This window comes from Coenobita brevimanus, chromosome 80 (assembly GCF_032717465.1).
Source record: "Coenobita brevimanus isolate Jiangsu-jjx chromosome 80, ASM3271746v2, whole genome shotgun sequence".
In the NCBI taxonomy this organism is placed as follows: domain Eukaryota; kingdom Metazoa; phylum Arthropoda; class Malacostraca; order Decapoda; family Coenobitidae; genus Coenobita; species Coenobita brevimanus.
Window position 1 is genome coordinate 810495 of NC_137033.1, and position 16305 is coordinate 826799.

A 16305-nucleotide genomic window follows, 5' to 3' on the forward strand; every position below is an offset into this window, starting at 1 on the left:
CACGTTAAAAAGGGGTGCCAAATTCCTGATCATGCAATTCTTCTCACAACATTCATCCAGCCAGCTCGATCTCTTGTCAGTTCCCTGGCCTCACTGACTTATATCAAAATGCTATAAATAACATCCAAAATAATGTCAGTGTGCAACATACAAATCCCAAGGAAGACCTGCTATGCAGTCTGCTATGTCAGCTAGGAAGACATGGTATGCAGCCTACTATGTCAGCTAGGAAGACCTGCTATGCAGCCTGCTATGTCAGCTAGGAAGACATGGTATGCAGCCTACTATGTCAGCTAGGAAGACATGGTATGCAGCCTACTATGTCAGCTAGGAAGACATGCTATGCAGCCTACTATGTCACCTACAGTACAGACCAAGGCAGCTTCATGCAGTGGCACTGATATAATCGGGCGTTGTGGCTGCCCAATTACACAAAAGTCCATCAACCCCTTCCCTATTCCCCAAAAGGAGGATCAATTACAAAATGTGGGCAACTTCAGCCTGCAGTCCACCAGGGTCAGAGGCAAATGAGCCTGCAGCCACAATAAGAAATTTTCTTATATTTTATGTGGACACCAGAACCGCAGACAGTGTACCGAGATGGTATGGTCATGTGGAGAGAATGGATAACAACAGAGTGGTGAAAAAGGTATATCTGAGCGAATCTGATGTTGGAAGGAGGTGAGGTAGGCCAAGAAGGTGGAGAGATATGGTAGATGAGTGTATGAGGAAGAGGGGTATGGAAGTCAGTGAGGCAAGGGGACTGACAAAAGGTGGTGCTGGCTGGATGAATTTCATGTGGAGAAGCGCATGACCAGGGATTTGACAGCCCTTTTTGACATGACAGCATTCAAATTGACTCTGTCAAATAGGTACTATACTGTATATATGAGACTACAGTACGTGGTGAAACCTTTTGGCATATCAGATGGAGCAAGGATTCCATGGGCTTGAATGATGAATGAATGGAAGCATGGCCCATTGGACTGGGGAAAATTTGGCTGTCTGGACGTTGCTACTCCTCACCCATCCCTTGGGTGGGAAAGGAGGTCTGGATGATGATGATGATGATGATAATATTTATGCCTCACTCCATTTTAAGGTAAGAATAAGGGCCAAGATGGTCTTTTGAGTTAACTAGATGGGGCCTGCAATGGTTTCCATCCAAAGGGTGGTTGGGATTTATTGCTCACCAAGTGACACTCAGGAGTGAGTGAGGCTGGTCACCCTCACCTTAAATGTCGGGACTGAGTAGCCTTGCCCAAAGCCCCTATGATCCTGACTGGGTAGAGGAGGACTGGCCTGTACACTGACAGGGAAAACTGTTGAATGTTGTTAGGAGTATGTATGAGGGCACAATGGTAGTAGTGTGTTTGTGTGCATGCATGCACATATGTGTGTGTGCACATTTGTATGTGTGTGCATGTGTATGTGTGTGTGCAAGTGTTTGTATGTGTGTGCATGTGTATGTGTGTGTGCACATTTGTATGTGTGTGCATGTTTGTATGTGTGTGTGCAAGTGTTTGTATGTGTGTGCATGTGTTTGTGTGTGAGTGAGTGAAGTGCCTCAGAAGGCAAGTGGAAGTTGGAGAAGTGTCCTTAGTGACTGAGGGTAGGGTCTGCATACTGACTGTACAGTACCTTCCTGATGCCTATTGCTGATTCTCTTCTGTGAAGAGGAGTGAGAGTTGCAAGGCTCAATGAGTTTGGAAGTCTGTGTTCAGGGCCGATTCTGGGCACAAGCAATACAAATGACCACTTGGGTTGTGAGCATGAAAGTAAAGAAGCTGTTGCATGACTGCACTGTGATCTCCACTCAGACATATGAACGTGAGCTTAGAGCTCCTTGGAAGAATACAGATCAAGAGGGTGAAGAGTGGAAATCAGTTATTTGAGAGGAGCAAGTGGAGTTACGTGAAGAGACAGACAGACAAATGAGGAAGCTGACAAGTGTTGTGACGTGGATGTGCTGGAATGTGTTAGAAGTATCCTAAAAAGGTTTGGCCATGTAGAGAGAATGGAGAATGACAGCTTGTCTAGAAGTGACTGAGGTGGACAGGAAGGGGGGGGGGGAAGACAAACCAACACTGAGATGGAGGGATGGAGTGGAGAGGTATATGAATCAAGGTGGTGAAACATAATATCACAGGGGCAAAGACACTTTTTTTTATCAAGTGACTCACTTGATGTAGTGCTGCTCTTGGGTGACTGCCCTTTCTTCTCTTCTTTCTTTCCTCTTCTGTCTTTCATTCATTCTTTCCTCTTTCTTCTGTCTATGGGTGACTCTACACTAAGTGACAAGCCAAATGGTTTCCTGTACACCAGGAAGCTGTTTACTATGCTGGGTGGTAACCAAATTATGGTGCCTGGTGGCTTAGTGGGTAATAAAGGTGCTCCAGTCAGATTGAGCCTGTGCAGGTTTATATCCAAGGGGTGGTTGTGGTTTATTCCTCAAGCAATGCCACTCAGGGATGAGCAAGACTGGTCACTCTCATCTTAAATGTCAGGACCAACTTGCCTAGCCACGGGCTCCCATGCTCCTCATGGGGCAACACAGGATTAGATGATGATGATGATGATGTTCAGTATACTCTTACTATTCACTACTGTTTTGGAATATACTAACATTATTTTATAAAATTTCACATTTATTTATTAAAATTCTACAGTTCTGTGGTACAGGATGTTATTCTGTCAACAACACTGATATAATAAAGCACCATTTCCTCCTCTGTAATATCTCCTGGAACACCTGACATCACGCATCGACCCTCCATAGAGTTTGGGAATGCTATAACCTCCTGAATGCTTCTGGCTCCACTTGATTCTGTAATGATTCTATCAAATCCTGTTCACAGAAAGAGAAAACAGCAGAATAATTTGTCTGAAATAAAGTGCAATACCATATTATTGCTAATTTTAACCCCTTTGATCCAATGATGTATTTCTTTTATTATTCCCCTTCATTTCTCACATAGTGGAATCTCAGGTTAGGTCATATCCATCCATCCGTTAGTACACATCTGTTCTACACTGTATCTCAGAAACCACCTGTTGGAATTTTCTCATTGTTTGTATGATTGTACGGCTCTATAGGAGGTTGATGCCTGTCTTTTCGAAAATTTGAAAAAATCCAAGATGGCCAACTTAAGACCAGTTTTCTCTTTTTGAAACCTGAAATCCTTTATATCTTCTTTATTTTAACATACAGGTTTACAAGTTGTTTCAAAGTGGAACACAGTCTCTCTGGGACTTGTTGCTGCTATTTCTGGGTAGCAACAAAGTTATGGAGTAGTCTGGAGAGAACAAGGCTCCCCACACTAGCTCTTTCACTTGAAAATCTTTATTATTTAATGTATACATGCTTTGTAGCATTAGACCTCATCAGAATAGGACTTGGCCCCACTATGGAACCCCCACTTGTGCAGACCTGGCTTTGCTACATCTCCAGAGGGTTCTAGTCAGCCCAGGAGACTTTCTGAGCTAGAGTGAGTACATACAGCCTTCACTAACCCCCTTCACTACTAGGTGGGTCTCTGAAGTGGCAATAAAATTTATTGGTAGTATTGTCCAGTACAACCAAAAAATTAAAAATGTTATTGGACTGAAAGGGCTAAATAACCACTGTCTATTTATAAAATTATAATAATAAAAGTGGCTCATCAGCTTAACCATCTTATATATATATATATATATATATATATATATATATATATATATATATATATATATATATATATATATATAAAGGCAGGGAGGGCACGAAGGAAAAATTAAACACAACCAAATACAGTGCATACTATGGTTATATCCCACCATATGCTAACACTTAAAATTGTATGGGTAAAATGCAGGTTAACTAACCATGTGCTATGCCACCATGAGAGGGTGCACCACACTTGAGGGCTTTGCTGTGTAAACCCAGGCTGGTATCCTTCCCTCCCAGAATGTTGTTCAGGACATGTAACTCAGCCTGGCATACTCAGACTGACCCTCCACCCACATCTCACCCACTCAGATCATAGTGCTGTCACGTTGCCTGGTGATTAAAACAGTGCAGTGGGATTCATTATTACAATTGTTTCAAAGCTGCAATGCTTGTGGCCTGAGTGCACAATTATCATGAGGTTCATTATAAACCATTTGGTACAGAGATATAACAACACCATCGACCACTACACATGACACAACACACCTGATACGGTATCCAACACTGCTTGAGGTGCAACGTGGCAAACTGAACTTTCTTCTTTTCCTTAGTTCACACCAAGACCCTCACACTTAATGTATAAATGACAGACAGGGATATGATGATGATAATGATGCCTTATAGGATTAGAAAAAAGAAAAAAACCATCCATCCATCCATTGCCAGACACCGTAATCCCATAAGGGGTGGCCATTTGACTCCAAGTTATTTGTTTTATGGGGAGGGGCACTAACCCTCCACCAACCCACTTGTTGACACGTAGGGAGCACGTATGGTTTGGTTATATGGTTACCACCCAGCATTGTAAATGGTTTCTTGGCTTACAGGAAACCATTTGGCTTGTCACTCAATGTAAAGCCACCCGTAAAGGAAGAAAAGCAATAAGAAGTGACAGGAAAGATGGGAGAAATAGGAAGAGAGGAGGGCAGGCACAGAAAAAGAATGTTAAAGGCTAAGGAAGAAGTAGGCAGCACTACATCAAGTGAGTGGATGATGGCTGCCACCACCTATCACAACAAAAGCCTGTTTTTCACTCATGGCACCTGAATTTTGAAGGCACCGAAGAGTTTTAAAGCAATATATAGAAACAGGTCCTCCTCCCTCACTTTCTCTCCCCATAAAGTTAAGTTTCCATACTTTAATTGGGTCTGTGTAGAGGCAGTGAACATCTTCTCTGGGCCATGTGAAAGGGTGGTGGGTGCAGAGAAGACAGTCTGTGTCTAAGTCACTCTTGAACAGTGTAAAGCCCACCACCCAGAGGAAGTTGAAGCTCTTGAGGTTCCTTACTTCTACTCCACAGCCCTCCAGGATGTCTGCACTGGCTACCCACAGCTGTCCCAGCAACCCACACTGTGCATTGAACAGTTATATTAACTACAGTAATATTTCCTAGTATGTATATGGTATAATGCTATATAAGTAACAAATGCACACATGTACCACAGGTAAATAAAGGCATAAGCAGGAATTCTTATTATCTATCTACTGCCAGACGCCTTAATCCCATACTGGGTGGCCACAAACGAATCGCCTCCACGTCGCCCTGTCCCACGTCATGTCACTGCCCTGCTCCCAACTTACACCCCCCTCTCTCATATACCTCTCCACTCCATCCCTCCAACTCATCCTTGGCCTCCCCCTCCCTCTCCCCCCCTCCACCTCACTCACATACTCTCTCCTTATCAGTCTCTCACCCACCAACCTCTCCACAAGGCCAAACCACCTCAGTGTGTTCCTCCTAACACTTCCTATCACATCTACATCCACACCACAACGCTCCTTTATATCCTCATTCGTCAGCCTGTCTCTCCATGTGACTCCACAGGCTCCTCTTAAATAACTCATTTCCACTGCTCTCACTCTTGACTTGTGTCCTTCCAACAATGTCCAAGCTTCACGTCCATACGTTAGAGTTGGTATCACAATACTGTCATGTAGTAACTTTTTCACATCCATGCTCACTTTCCTGTTTCTTATCACTGCTTTCAAAGAACCAGCAACCTTTCTTCCCTGCTGTACCTTTTCAAGCACTTCACCCTCCAAACCTCCATCCTTACTCATCACACTACCCAAGTACTTAAACGTACTCAAATTTTCCATTTCCTCACCATCCAACCTCGCTGTCCATTCACTGACTTCACCTCTCTCAAAGACCATCACTTTACTCTTCCCTACATTCACCTTTAGATTCTGTTTCTTACACACTCTCCCAAACTCATCCACCAAGCCTTGCAGCTCCCCTTCGTCTTCACTCAACAACACAGTATCATCTGCAAACAACAGTACAGGGAGTTTCCAAACACTGCCCTCTCTCACCAGGGCCACTCCAACATCCACTACTCTACCTTGTATCTCTTTTATTATGCTTTGTGAATACTGCAACCAAAGGGGCACAACAGGTGTAATGATATCAGATTACACAGTGTTGCTGGGTGTAAAATGTTGTTTCCTTGGAAACTAGTGGTTCCAGTGGGTGGGACAAGGGCTATTACGATATAAAGCATATCTCTTAGTCTGCCCATAAACTGTTATCATGCCATGACAGTACTGCAAAAATAAAAATGTTTGAAGGTATTTTGGGACCTGCTTGTTCTTGTGACATCTACATGTATTTTTTTTTTACATCAAGTATTAGTGTTTAATTTAGTAAAATTTGAAGAAAGGACTTGCTCTGAGTTGGTCATATATTTATATACTTTTAAGAGTTACCGTACTCTAAGAGTTTTTATACAATGACTCCTAACAAGCTGAGTAATGCTTGAGAATTAAGAGTATTCTCAGGTACCTTCTTAAAACGTTTTATATATACCAGTTAGTCCTCAAGATCCACACTGATCACATCAGGAGACACATACAGCCTTCCCATTGGCAGCCACAGCCATAACCAGGACATGTCCCTTCTCAGCCCCTACAGCCCTACACAGTTCCCTTTGGCTTGTGGGTGTCATCTTTTTAGCCACAGTTCCTTTGATCGATAAATCTTCCTGGACATACAACGACACAGATGCCAGGACGACCATGATGCTGTTGGCCTAAATCTTCCCAGAAAGACAATTTTCTTGTTGATGTATGCCTGTGTGGATTGTTGATGTATGCCTGTGTGGATTGTTGATGTATGCCTGTGTGGATTGTTGATGTATGCCTGTGTGGATTGTTGATGTATGTCTGTGTGGATTGTTGATGTATGTCTGTGTGGAGTGTTGATGTATGCCTGTGTGGATTGTTGATGTATGCCTGTGTGGATTGTTGATGTATGCCTGTGTGGATTGTTGATGTATGTCTGTGTGGAGTGTTGATGTACTGTATGCCTGTGTGGATTGTTGATGTATGCCTGTGTGGAGTGTTGATGTATGCCTGTGTGGATTGTTGATGTATGCCTGTGTGGATTGTTGATGTATGCCTGTGTGGAGTATTGATGTATGCCTGTGTGGAGTGTTGATGTATGCCTGTGTGGAGTGTTGATGTATGCCTGTGTGGATTGTTGATGTATGCCTGTGTGGAGTGTTGATGTATGCCTGTGTGGAGTGTTGATGTATGCCTGTGTGGAGTGTTGATGTATGCCTGTGTGGAGTGTTGATGTATGCCTGTGTGCAGAGAACAATGATGAAACATTTTTATAATGTGACTCATTTGGAGTGTCTAATTAAATGTAAAGAAGCAAAAAGCCATATGAGCTATTTAAACTGTTACAAATTGTAGTACAGCCCGTGACCACTTAATTCACATGACTTATGAGTTAAAACACATCTGATTTGTCAAGCAGTGAGATGGACTAAAAAGCCTTTTAAAATTCCATGTCCTCAAAAGTAGAATGAATATGATGCTCACAACTCACAACATAGTCTACTACTGTGCAAAATGTTTAAATAACAGGTTCTGAAAAGGTAAAACAAAATAATAATAATAATCATCATCATCATCCAGACCACCTTTCCCACCCTAGGGCAGGGTGAGGGGTAGCAATGTCCAGGCAGCTCAAGTTTGCCCAATCCAATGGGCTATGCATCCATTCACTCATCATTCATGCCCCCGGAATCCTGGCTCCATCATGGCAATATCATCATAATAATAATAATTCTGCTTCTTCTTTAGAGGCCTTAGTAGGAGGTACTGATCCCTCTTGCCATCCAGACCTACACCTGGTGATGGCAGCAATTATTATGGTTAAGACAGCTGAGGCGTGTACTGCTTTCTGTTTCCAGTTATAATGCCTCCTAATGTGGGATGGTATTCCATAACACCTCTCACTGGACGAACCCACAACTGTTACTCATCAGTGGCTTCCTCGCATCACCATCTCTTCTTGTGCTGTGGTTTATTTAGGCAATGTAATGACATATGTGGGAACTAATGTGGCATGTCTCTGATTAACTCTTGCCCTGCCTTTACTGTCCAGCCCTTGCTGCTATACATGACTGTATTCCCTATCGTTCACTAACTAGCCAGCCTAAAGTTTTGTCTGGCCATCTGTTTTGTGAAATGGCCACTACTATGTGGGATGGTCTTGTGTTTCCTCTCATTTGGCTCATTTATTGTATATTTACCTTGTTATGTAAATATAAATAAATATGTGCTGCAATTCACAGTCTTTTTGCCATAAACCAAATGTAAAACAACAACTTAAAAGCCTCTTCCCTTCCATAAAACACCACAAACAGACATTGAGAATGTGTATTAATAGCCACAGTACAGCATAAACAGTGATAATATTACTATTACAACAGAAGAGTGTAACTTATCTGAGAATACCTGTGTGTAAAGAGAAAGATCACAGCACTCTAGCAGAACCATGACCTGTGCCAGAGGTATGCAGACAGCTCTGGCTGACTGTCCCACCTGAGAAGCTCCTACCTCCACCACCCTCACACCACATTCACGTACCACATCACTTACATCAGCTGTAATATAATCATTATTAGGTAAGCTCAAGCAACATTTCATCTGAATTTCTGGGAAAACATGCAAACCAAGATAGAGATAAAAATATTGATGGCAGTACGAGCTGAAAGGTCCAACAAGATGGACCAACATACTGTACTGCATGTTTGGGGGGACAAGTAAGTCAAAATAACACAAGCTAAACTTATCATCATCATCTAATCCTATGTCACCCCATGGGGAACATAGGAGTCCAGGGCTAGGCAAGTTGGTCCTGAAATTTAAGATGAGAGTGACCAGCCTCACTCATCCCTGAGTGGCATTACATGAGCAATAAATCCCAACCACCCCTTGGATATAAACCTGCACTGGCTCAATCCAATTGCAGCGCCTTAATTACCCACTAAACCACCAGGTGCCATTATCTGATTACTGTATATGGTTACCGCCCAGCATGGTAGATGGTTTCCTGGTATACAGGATACCATTTGGCTTGTCACTCAGTGCAGAGTTACCTGTAGACAGAAGGAAGAGGAAAGAATGAAGGAAAGAAAGATAGAAGAGGAACAAAGAGAGGAAAGTGCAGTCCCTGAGAGCAGCACAACATCAAGTGAACTGAGGTAGTGTTATATACTTGTTCATCATTATCATCATCATCTGGACCTCCCTTCCCACGCAAGGGCGAGGTGAGGAGTAGCAGCATCCAGACAGCCAACATTTACCCAATTCAACAGGCCACACTTCCATTCACTATCATGCATGCCCATGGAATCCAGGCTCCACCTGATAGGCCAAAAGATTTCGTCACAAACTGTAGCTTAACATACACCTTCACATACACCTATATTTGTTCATCATCATCATCATCATCATGTTAATTTACATTACATTTGTCCAAATGTGAAAAAAAAAAAAAAAAATACTGTTCTGTACATAAACAGGATCTCCTTCCCTCAGTGGCTTAAAGCAACATGGTGGTGTACTACCTAGCTTTTTGGGCATGTAAATATTCAGTTATGGACAATAATCTTAACCAGAGTATTTGCCATAATCTTCCCTTCATAAATATAAGGATGATGGTAAATATAAAATATACAAGCACTGCAACAAATCACACATGCTCCTTTGTGGGTGTGGATGTATAAAATGTACCCATGTCATTGTAACATTTACCCATGCCAATGTGCCTATTCAAATGTGCCGCGCAGTCGCCATCGTGATATGTAACTTGGCCAGCTGGGCACTCTATGCGCCTGCGCGAGCAGAGAGAGAGAGAGAGCTTCTTCCACTTCGAGGCACGTGTACGCCTCACCTCACCTCTCCACTTCTTTATCTATCTCCTAGGGAAATAAAGATTCTACAGCAGGAAGATTACCTATCCTTCAACCCTGTGATTGCCCCCCATTGCATACAGGACTTCAATCAACATGGCGCAGTGATTAAGGCCCAAGGAGAAGATTTCAAGCTTATACCCCGCCACCGGGACCCGCATGGACGCCGCCATTATCTGTTTATGTTTGTTTTCGACCAGCGAGACAACTTCTAGATCGCCTTCAGTGGATTTACTGGGCAGTGTCAGTGCAGTGTTACAGTGGAGTGGTTATGTGCAAGTGCAGTGCAGTGCTTATTCTGTGTGAGGTTTTCGGGTGTTCTCGTCGCACCCGCTGGACATCTTGGATGGACGCCGTGATCGCCTATACTAACTATTTGCTCTGTCACACCCTCCCTCCTCATCCTTCATCATTGCACTGAGCGTCTGTACCCCAACGTCTCTCTGGGCAGCCAATCAGCGAGCCATACGTCAGAGCCTTACGTCAGATACCACGTCACGGCTGGACGGCCATTCACGACCCTCGCCCCGGCGACACCAGACGTCGCCAGACAGGATAATTTGTCCCGAGAAAGCTCCCAGTGAGTTGCCAACGCTCGCCCGCAACTCCACCTCTGCTTCCTGCACGAGTTTACTATAATTTCTAAGGGAGAAGATTTGTTCTTCTCTTCAGTTTTCTGCAGTGGTATTGTATCTCGTGAAATAAGTCAGGATGGAAGAATTCCCACTTGTAGAGCCCTCAGATGATACCCCACATGACTTACCACCTGCAAGACATGAACATCCGCCCACACTCCCACACACCCACACGCCCACAAGTGCTGAGGACGAGCGCTGTCAGCCTGAGTTGCCGTTACTCTCTCCAAATTTAACCCTACCGCCGCCATCCAGGACACATGATGGAGACTTACGGGTACTAATAAGATATTTGGAGGAAAGCAGATTAGCTACGGAAGCTCAGCATAGGCGTGAGGAAGCGGAGAGACGTCAAGAAGAGGCAAGAAGGGAAAAAATTCGTCAGGAAGATGAGGCAAGAAGGGAAGAAATTCGTCGAGAAGAGGAACACCGAAGATTTCAACAATTTCTCCAGCTACTCACACCTGTTGCACAAGGTCCAAGTCAGGTTCACCAGCGGTCTGCTACCGAGACTTCGTCACACCCACCCACCCACGTCAACGCTACCCCACAAAAGGCTAGCACTCAGGCACCCCAACCGCTGAAGTCAGACGTTACATTTCAGAACTTCAGGGCCTGGAGAAGGCGCTGGGACGACTATGCTGTCACGGTGGACTTGTCTGCTCTGTCATTACCGAAGCAGCAGATACAGTTACGGATGTGTTTGTCTCTCGAGACCCAGCGATTGTTAGAACACACACTTGGTGTACCTCCAGATACCGCGAAAACAGTGGAAGAAGTCCTTGACGTTCTACAGAACCACTTCAGGAATCAACGAAATGAAGCTCTTCGCCGCCGGGATCTTCTTACATGCAAGCAAAAGGATGGTGAATCTTTTGACGACTACTATGTACGCCTGCAGTCGATTGCAGAGGAAGTTGACATATGCCCTGGAAATTCTAATGTCTGCAAGGAGACGCAGATAAAGATGGTACTTCTTATGGGAGTTCATGATGAAGAGCTCACACAGAAGATTATTGCCCGGGACTCTAATACCACACTTCAGGACGTGGTGAACGTTTGCAGAGCCCATGAAGCCACCAGGACAGCCACATCTGCGATTCGGGCCCCTACTGCTTCTGTCGCCAAGATTTCAAGATACCGCAAGGATAAAGGTCGTAACCATCAGCCAACTTCTACGCCGTCGACCAAATCTAATACCTGCCAGTATTGCAACAAGTCTCACAACTCAGCCAAGTGCCCAGCGGCTTCGAGCACTTGCAATAACTGTGGACGGAAGGGACATTGGGCCAGAACCCCAACCTGCCCTGCACTCAAGGTGAAATGCAAATACTGTACCAAGACAGGCCACTACGACAGATATTGCCGGAAGAAGACTGGTGATGCCAAGGCTGATAAGCATGTTACTCCGCCTTCAAGCACGACTACTAACGTTCGCAAGATTCAGGCCCATGCAACTCCTTCACCTTCACCCGTACCAGTTACTGTGTCTTATCGGGATGTATCTTCCCAGATCAGTTTCATACCTGACACAGGTGCGGAGGTCAGTGTCTTGGGACCACAACACCTTGCACATCTTCAGATTGACAGAAGTGACCTCCTACCTCCCACAGTTTCCAAGACTTTCACCGCAGATGGGTCGGAGATGTCGCCACCGCTTGGATCCTTAGAAGTTACCTTGACCCTTGCCAAGAGGTCATGCCAAGCCCGGTTACAGGTGCATGATGGTGTCACCACTCCGCTACTGTCCTTCAGCCATTGCAAGGAGTTGGCTATTATTTCGCCCAAGTTTCCTAAGCCCATTCTGCAAGTTACCCACGTACATCGATGCACTGAGTTCCCACTCACCGAAGCTACCCCACCTGCTGAGGCCAGGGACTACTTTGTCAGGAACTTTCCGGATGTACTTGCATCGAAAGATGATCTCAAGACTGCTCCACTACAACCAATGAAAGGAGACCCTATGAAGATACACATTAAACCCGACGCCACACCATTCGCTCTTACCACTCCACGTCAGATCCCCTACGCCTTCCGAGATGCAGTCCAGGACGAACTGCAGAGTATGGTGGCTCAAGGAATCATCAAGAAATGTGGGGATGAGCCTTCCGATTGGTGTCATCCTATGGTAGTTGTACCCAAACCTAAAGGAGTCAGGATTACCACTGATTTGACTAAACTTAACAGTCAAGTTGCCCGCCCTGTCCACTCTTCGATGACGCCTATTGCAGCTGTTCGTACGGTTGATTCTACAGCGAGGTACTTCACAACTGCGGACGCTCTCCATGGTTATTGGCAAATCGAACTGGCAGAGGAGGACAGGCATCTTACTACTTTCATTACACCTTACGGCCGCTATTACTACTGTCGCGGACCGATGGGCTTCGCCGCTACCGGAGATGCATACTGCTACCGTGGTGATCTTGCCCTCCAAGGTCTAACGAAATGCGTCAAAGTGGTGGATGACATATTGCTGTTTGACGATGATCTTCTGTCACATTACAAGAGGATTCAGGAGCTACTCACACGCTGCCGCTCACACGGTATCACTCTCAACAGGGATAAATTTATCGTGGCAGCCACTAAGGTCAACTTCTGTGGATACATTCTTTCGGACAAAGGAATCGCCGCCGACCCAGAACGTGTTGCAGCTCTTCTGGACTTCCCTACACCTGCTAACCTCACCGATTTACGCTCATTTATGGGGTTGGTGAATCAGTTATCTGAGTTTACACCCGAAATCGCCAAAACTGCCAAGCCACTTAGACCTCTCTTGAGCCCATCTCGCTCATTTACGTGGACTCCAGATCACGACTTGGCATTCAAGCAAGTCAAGAAAGCCTTGTCCAGTCCACCCATCCTCGCAGCATTCGACCCAGGACTACCTACATATCTCCAGACCGACGCATCTCGCCTGTATGGTATAGGTTACGCCCTACTGCAGGATCATGGTTCCAGTCAACTTCACCTCGTCCAGTGTGGCTCCCGTTTTTTGGCAGACGCCGAGACAAGATATGCCACCATAGAGTTGGAAATGTTGGCAGTCAGCTGGGCTCTTCAGAAGTGCCGCCTCTATCTTACAGGGCTCCAGTCTTTCACAGTTCACACTGACCATCGTCCACTAGTACCGATTCTGAACTCGTACACCTTGGACATGATTGAGAACCCTCGATTACAGAGATTACGAGAGCGCATGTCCCACTTCACCTTCAGAGCCGTATGGCGTGCTGGTAAGACACTCCGCATCCCAGATGCCTTCTCACGCGCACCTGTCAGCCGACCTACACCTGAGGATACATCGGACTCCGCTTCTACTACGGCACATCTACGGTCTGTCATAACTTCTGCGGCATATCAAGAGGACAACGCCCCGCGGATCGAAGCTGACCGTCACCTACAGGAGTTAGCAAATGCAGCCCAACAGGACCCTGACTACATTCGCTTACGTGACTGCATATTGGCTGGATTTCCTGCTAACAGGTATTCTCTACATACATCCTTGCTGCCTTATTGGAAACTCCGAGACTCCCTCTCTGTTGACGGATCACTCATACTACTAGGCGCTCGGATCGTCATTCCTGCTGCTCTTCGTCGCAAGACTCTCGCACGGCTACATGACAGTCATCGAGGAGTCGAGGCTACCAAGCGACGGTCACGCCAGACGGTATTCTGGCCTGGCATTGAGTCTGATATCACCAATACTGTCGCCGCCTGTGAGTCGTGCCAGCTTCTACGCCCTTCACAGCAGCAGGAACCGCTTCTCAACGATGATAAGCCCACCAGGCCCTTCGAGTCAGTCTCCGCTGATTTCTTTCAAGTTGCTGGGAAACATTTCCTAGTGACTGTCGACCGACTGTCGAACTGGCCAGCTGTCATCCCTTGCAAGAGTGACACCACCGCCTCCTCCACAATCCGATACTTCTGCAGCTACTTTCGAGAGGTAGGGGTACCTCTTCGGTTGCGCACAGATGGAGGACCACCTTTCGAGCAGTGAGTTTGCTGATTTCACTCGTCGATGGGGGACCCAGCACTTCATGTCATCGCCTCATTACCCGCAGTCGAATGGCCACGCCGAGGCTGCTGTTAAGGCCGTCAAGAGGCTTATCATGGCAACAGCACCGTCTGGTAACATAAATTGTGAAGCCTTCGACCGGGGACTCATGGAACTGAGGAATGTCCCCAACCACACCGGCTACTCACCTGCTCAAGTTCTATTTGGTCATAACCTCCGCAGCTGTGTACCTGCTCATCCGCAGTCCTTCAAGAGTGACTGGAAGGACTTGGCAGACGACTGGGACAGACGGGTCGCCTCCAGAGCCGCCCAGGTCAAGAAGCACTACAATCAACACGCCCGTGATCTCCCCAGGCTGGCTATGGGTCAACATGTTCGCGTTCAGGACCCCACTTCACGCCGGTGGGATAAGGTCGCCATCGTTATGGGTGGTGCTCGCTCCAGGGAATACGAGGTTAAGCTTCCAAGTGGCCGAGTGCTACGTCGAAACCGCAGATTCTTATATCCAGTGCCCGACCCACACTCTGACACTACACCTAACATCCCTGTGGTCCCTTGTCATGACATGGAAAAGTCTAATTTACAGACAGACATCGAAAAGTCCAATTCAGTTTCTCCTCCCAAGACCCCACGTAGATCTCCAAGGCTAAATAAGTCCTAACACAGTGTACACTGCCCGTAAGAAGTCCCTGTATGTTTGCTTACAATGTACACACTTTGTAGACACTTGTAGGATTTTCATACATTGCTTGTTACCATGTATTGATTACCTGTGGGATTGTATCTACTTTAACATGTTGCAGTCACTTGTATATTGCTGAGTTGCATACTTTATTTTATGAATTACGGGGATGTTTCACATATATATTTTCTATGTATGTTACTTTTCAGCCGTTCGACTTCTTCGAACGCAAAGGGAAGGGGAGGTGTGGATGTATAAAATGTACCCATGTCATTGTAACATTTACCCATGCCAATGTGCCTATTCAAATGTGCCGCGCAGTCGCCATCGTGATATGTAACTTGGCCAGCTGGGCACTCTATGCGCCTGCGCGAGCAGAGAGAGAGAGAGAGCTTCTTCCACTTCGAGGCACGTGTACGCCTCACCTCACCTCTCCACTTCTTTATCTATCTCCTAGGGAAATAAAGATTCTACAGCAGGAAGATTACCTATCCTTCAACCCTGTGATTGCCCCCCATTGCATACAGGACTTCAATCAACAGTGGGTTAGTACTTTTATAACTACCATTCCTTCTCCTAAGTATGCCTTTTGTATGATGAAAGCATGAAAGCATTTCCAGGTCACAACTGGCACACAAAGCCACATACATCGACAATGGTCAAAAGCACTGACACACAACCAAGCACTCATAACGCTACTGTCACCAGCTGTAGCTCTTAGAATTACTGTACTATGAATAATCCTGGATGAAATATAAGTAGAATTTTATGAACAACAAAAAGAGTGCAGAGAATATATTGTAGCTAAGCAGCGATGCATACAAAAGCTACAAAAAATGGGGTACACCTGATCTTAGCATAGATAGATCCTGACCTTAATATAGGTGGCAGAGATGGATGAGTGGAGGGTGGAAGATTTAGGGGACTGTTCATCCCTGGTTAGGTTATCAGGTCGAAGGAGGGCAAAGTTGAGGACGTTACAGCACTAGGTCTGGGCAGTGTCAAGGCAGAAGTCTGCTAAGCTGATCTGTGCATAGCCCTGGAAAATGAAGTTTGTT

At 45.5% G+C, this 16305-nt stretch overlaps 1 protein-coding gene across 1 annotated transcript; it reads left to right on the forward strand.

The window, feature by feature from the left end:
- The first annotated feature begins 10629 nt into the window (after positions 1-10629).
- Positions 10630-14547, forward strand: LOC145409201 (uncharacterized). Its single transcript, XM_080279692.1, has one exon. The coding sequence runs from the start codon at positions 10630-10632 to the stop codon at positions 14545-14547; it is 3918 nt and encodes a 1305-aa protein (XP_080135818.1).
- Positions 14548-16305: the final 1758 nt, after the last annotated feature.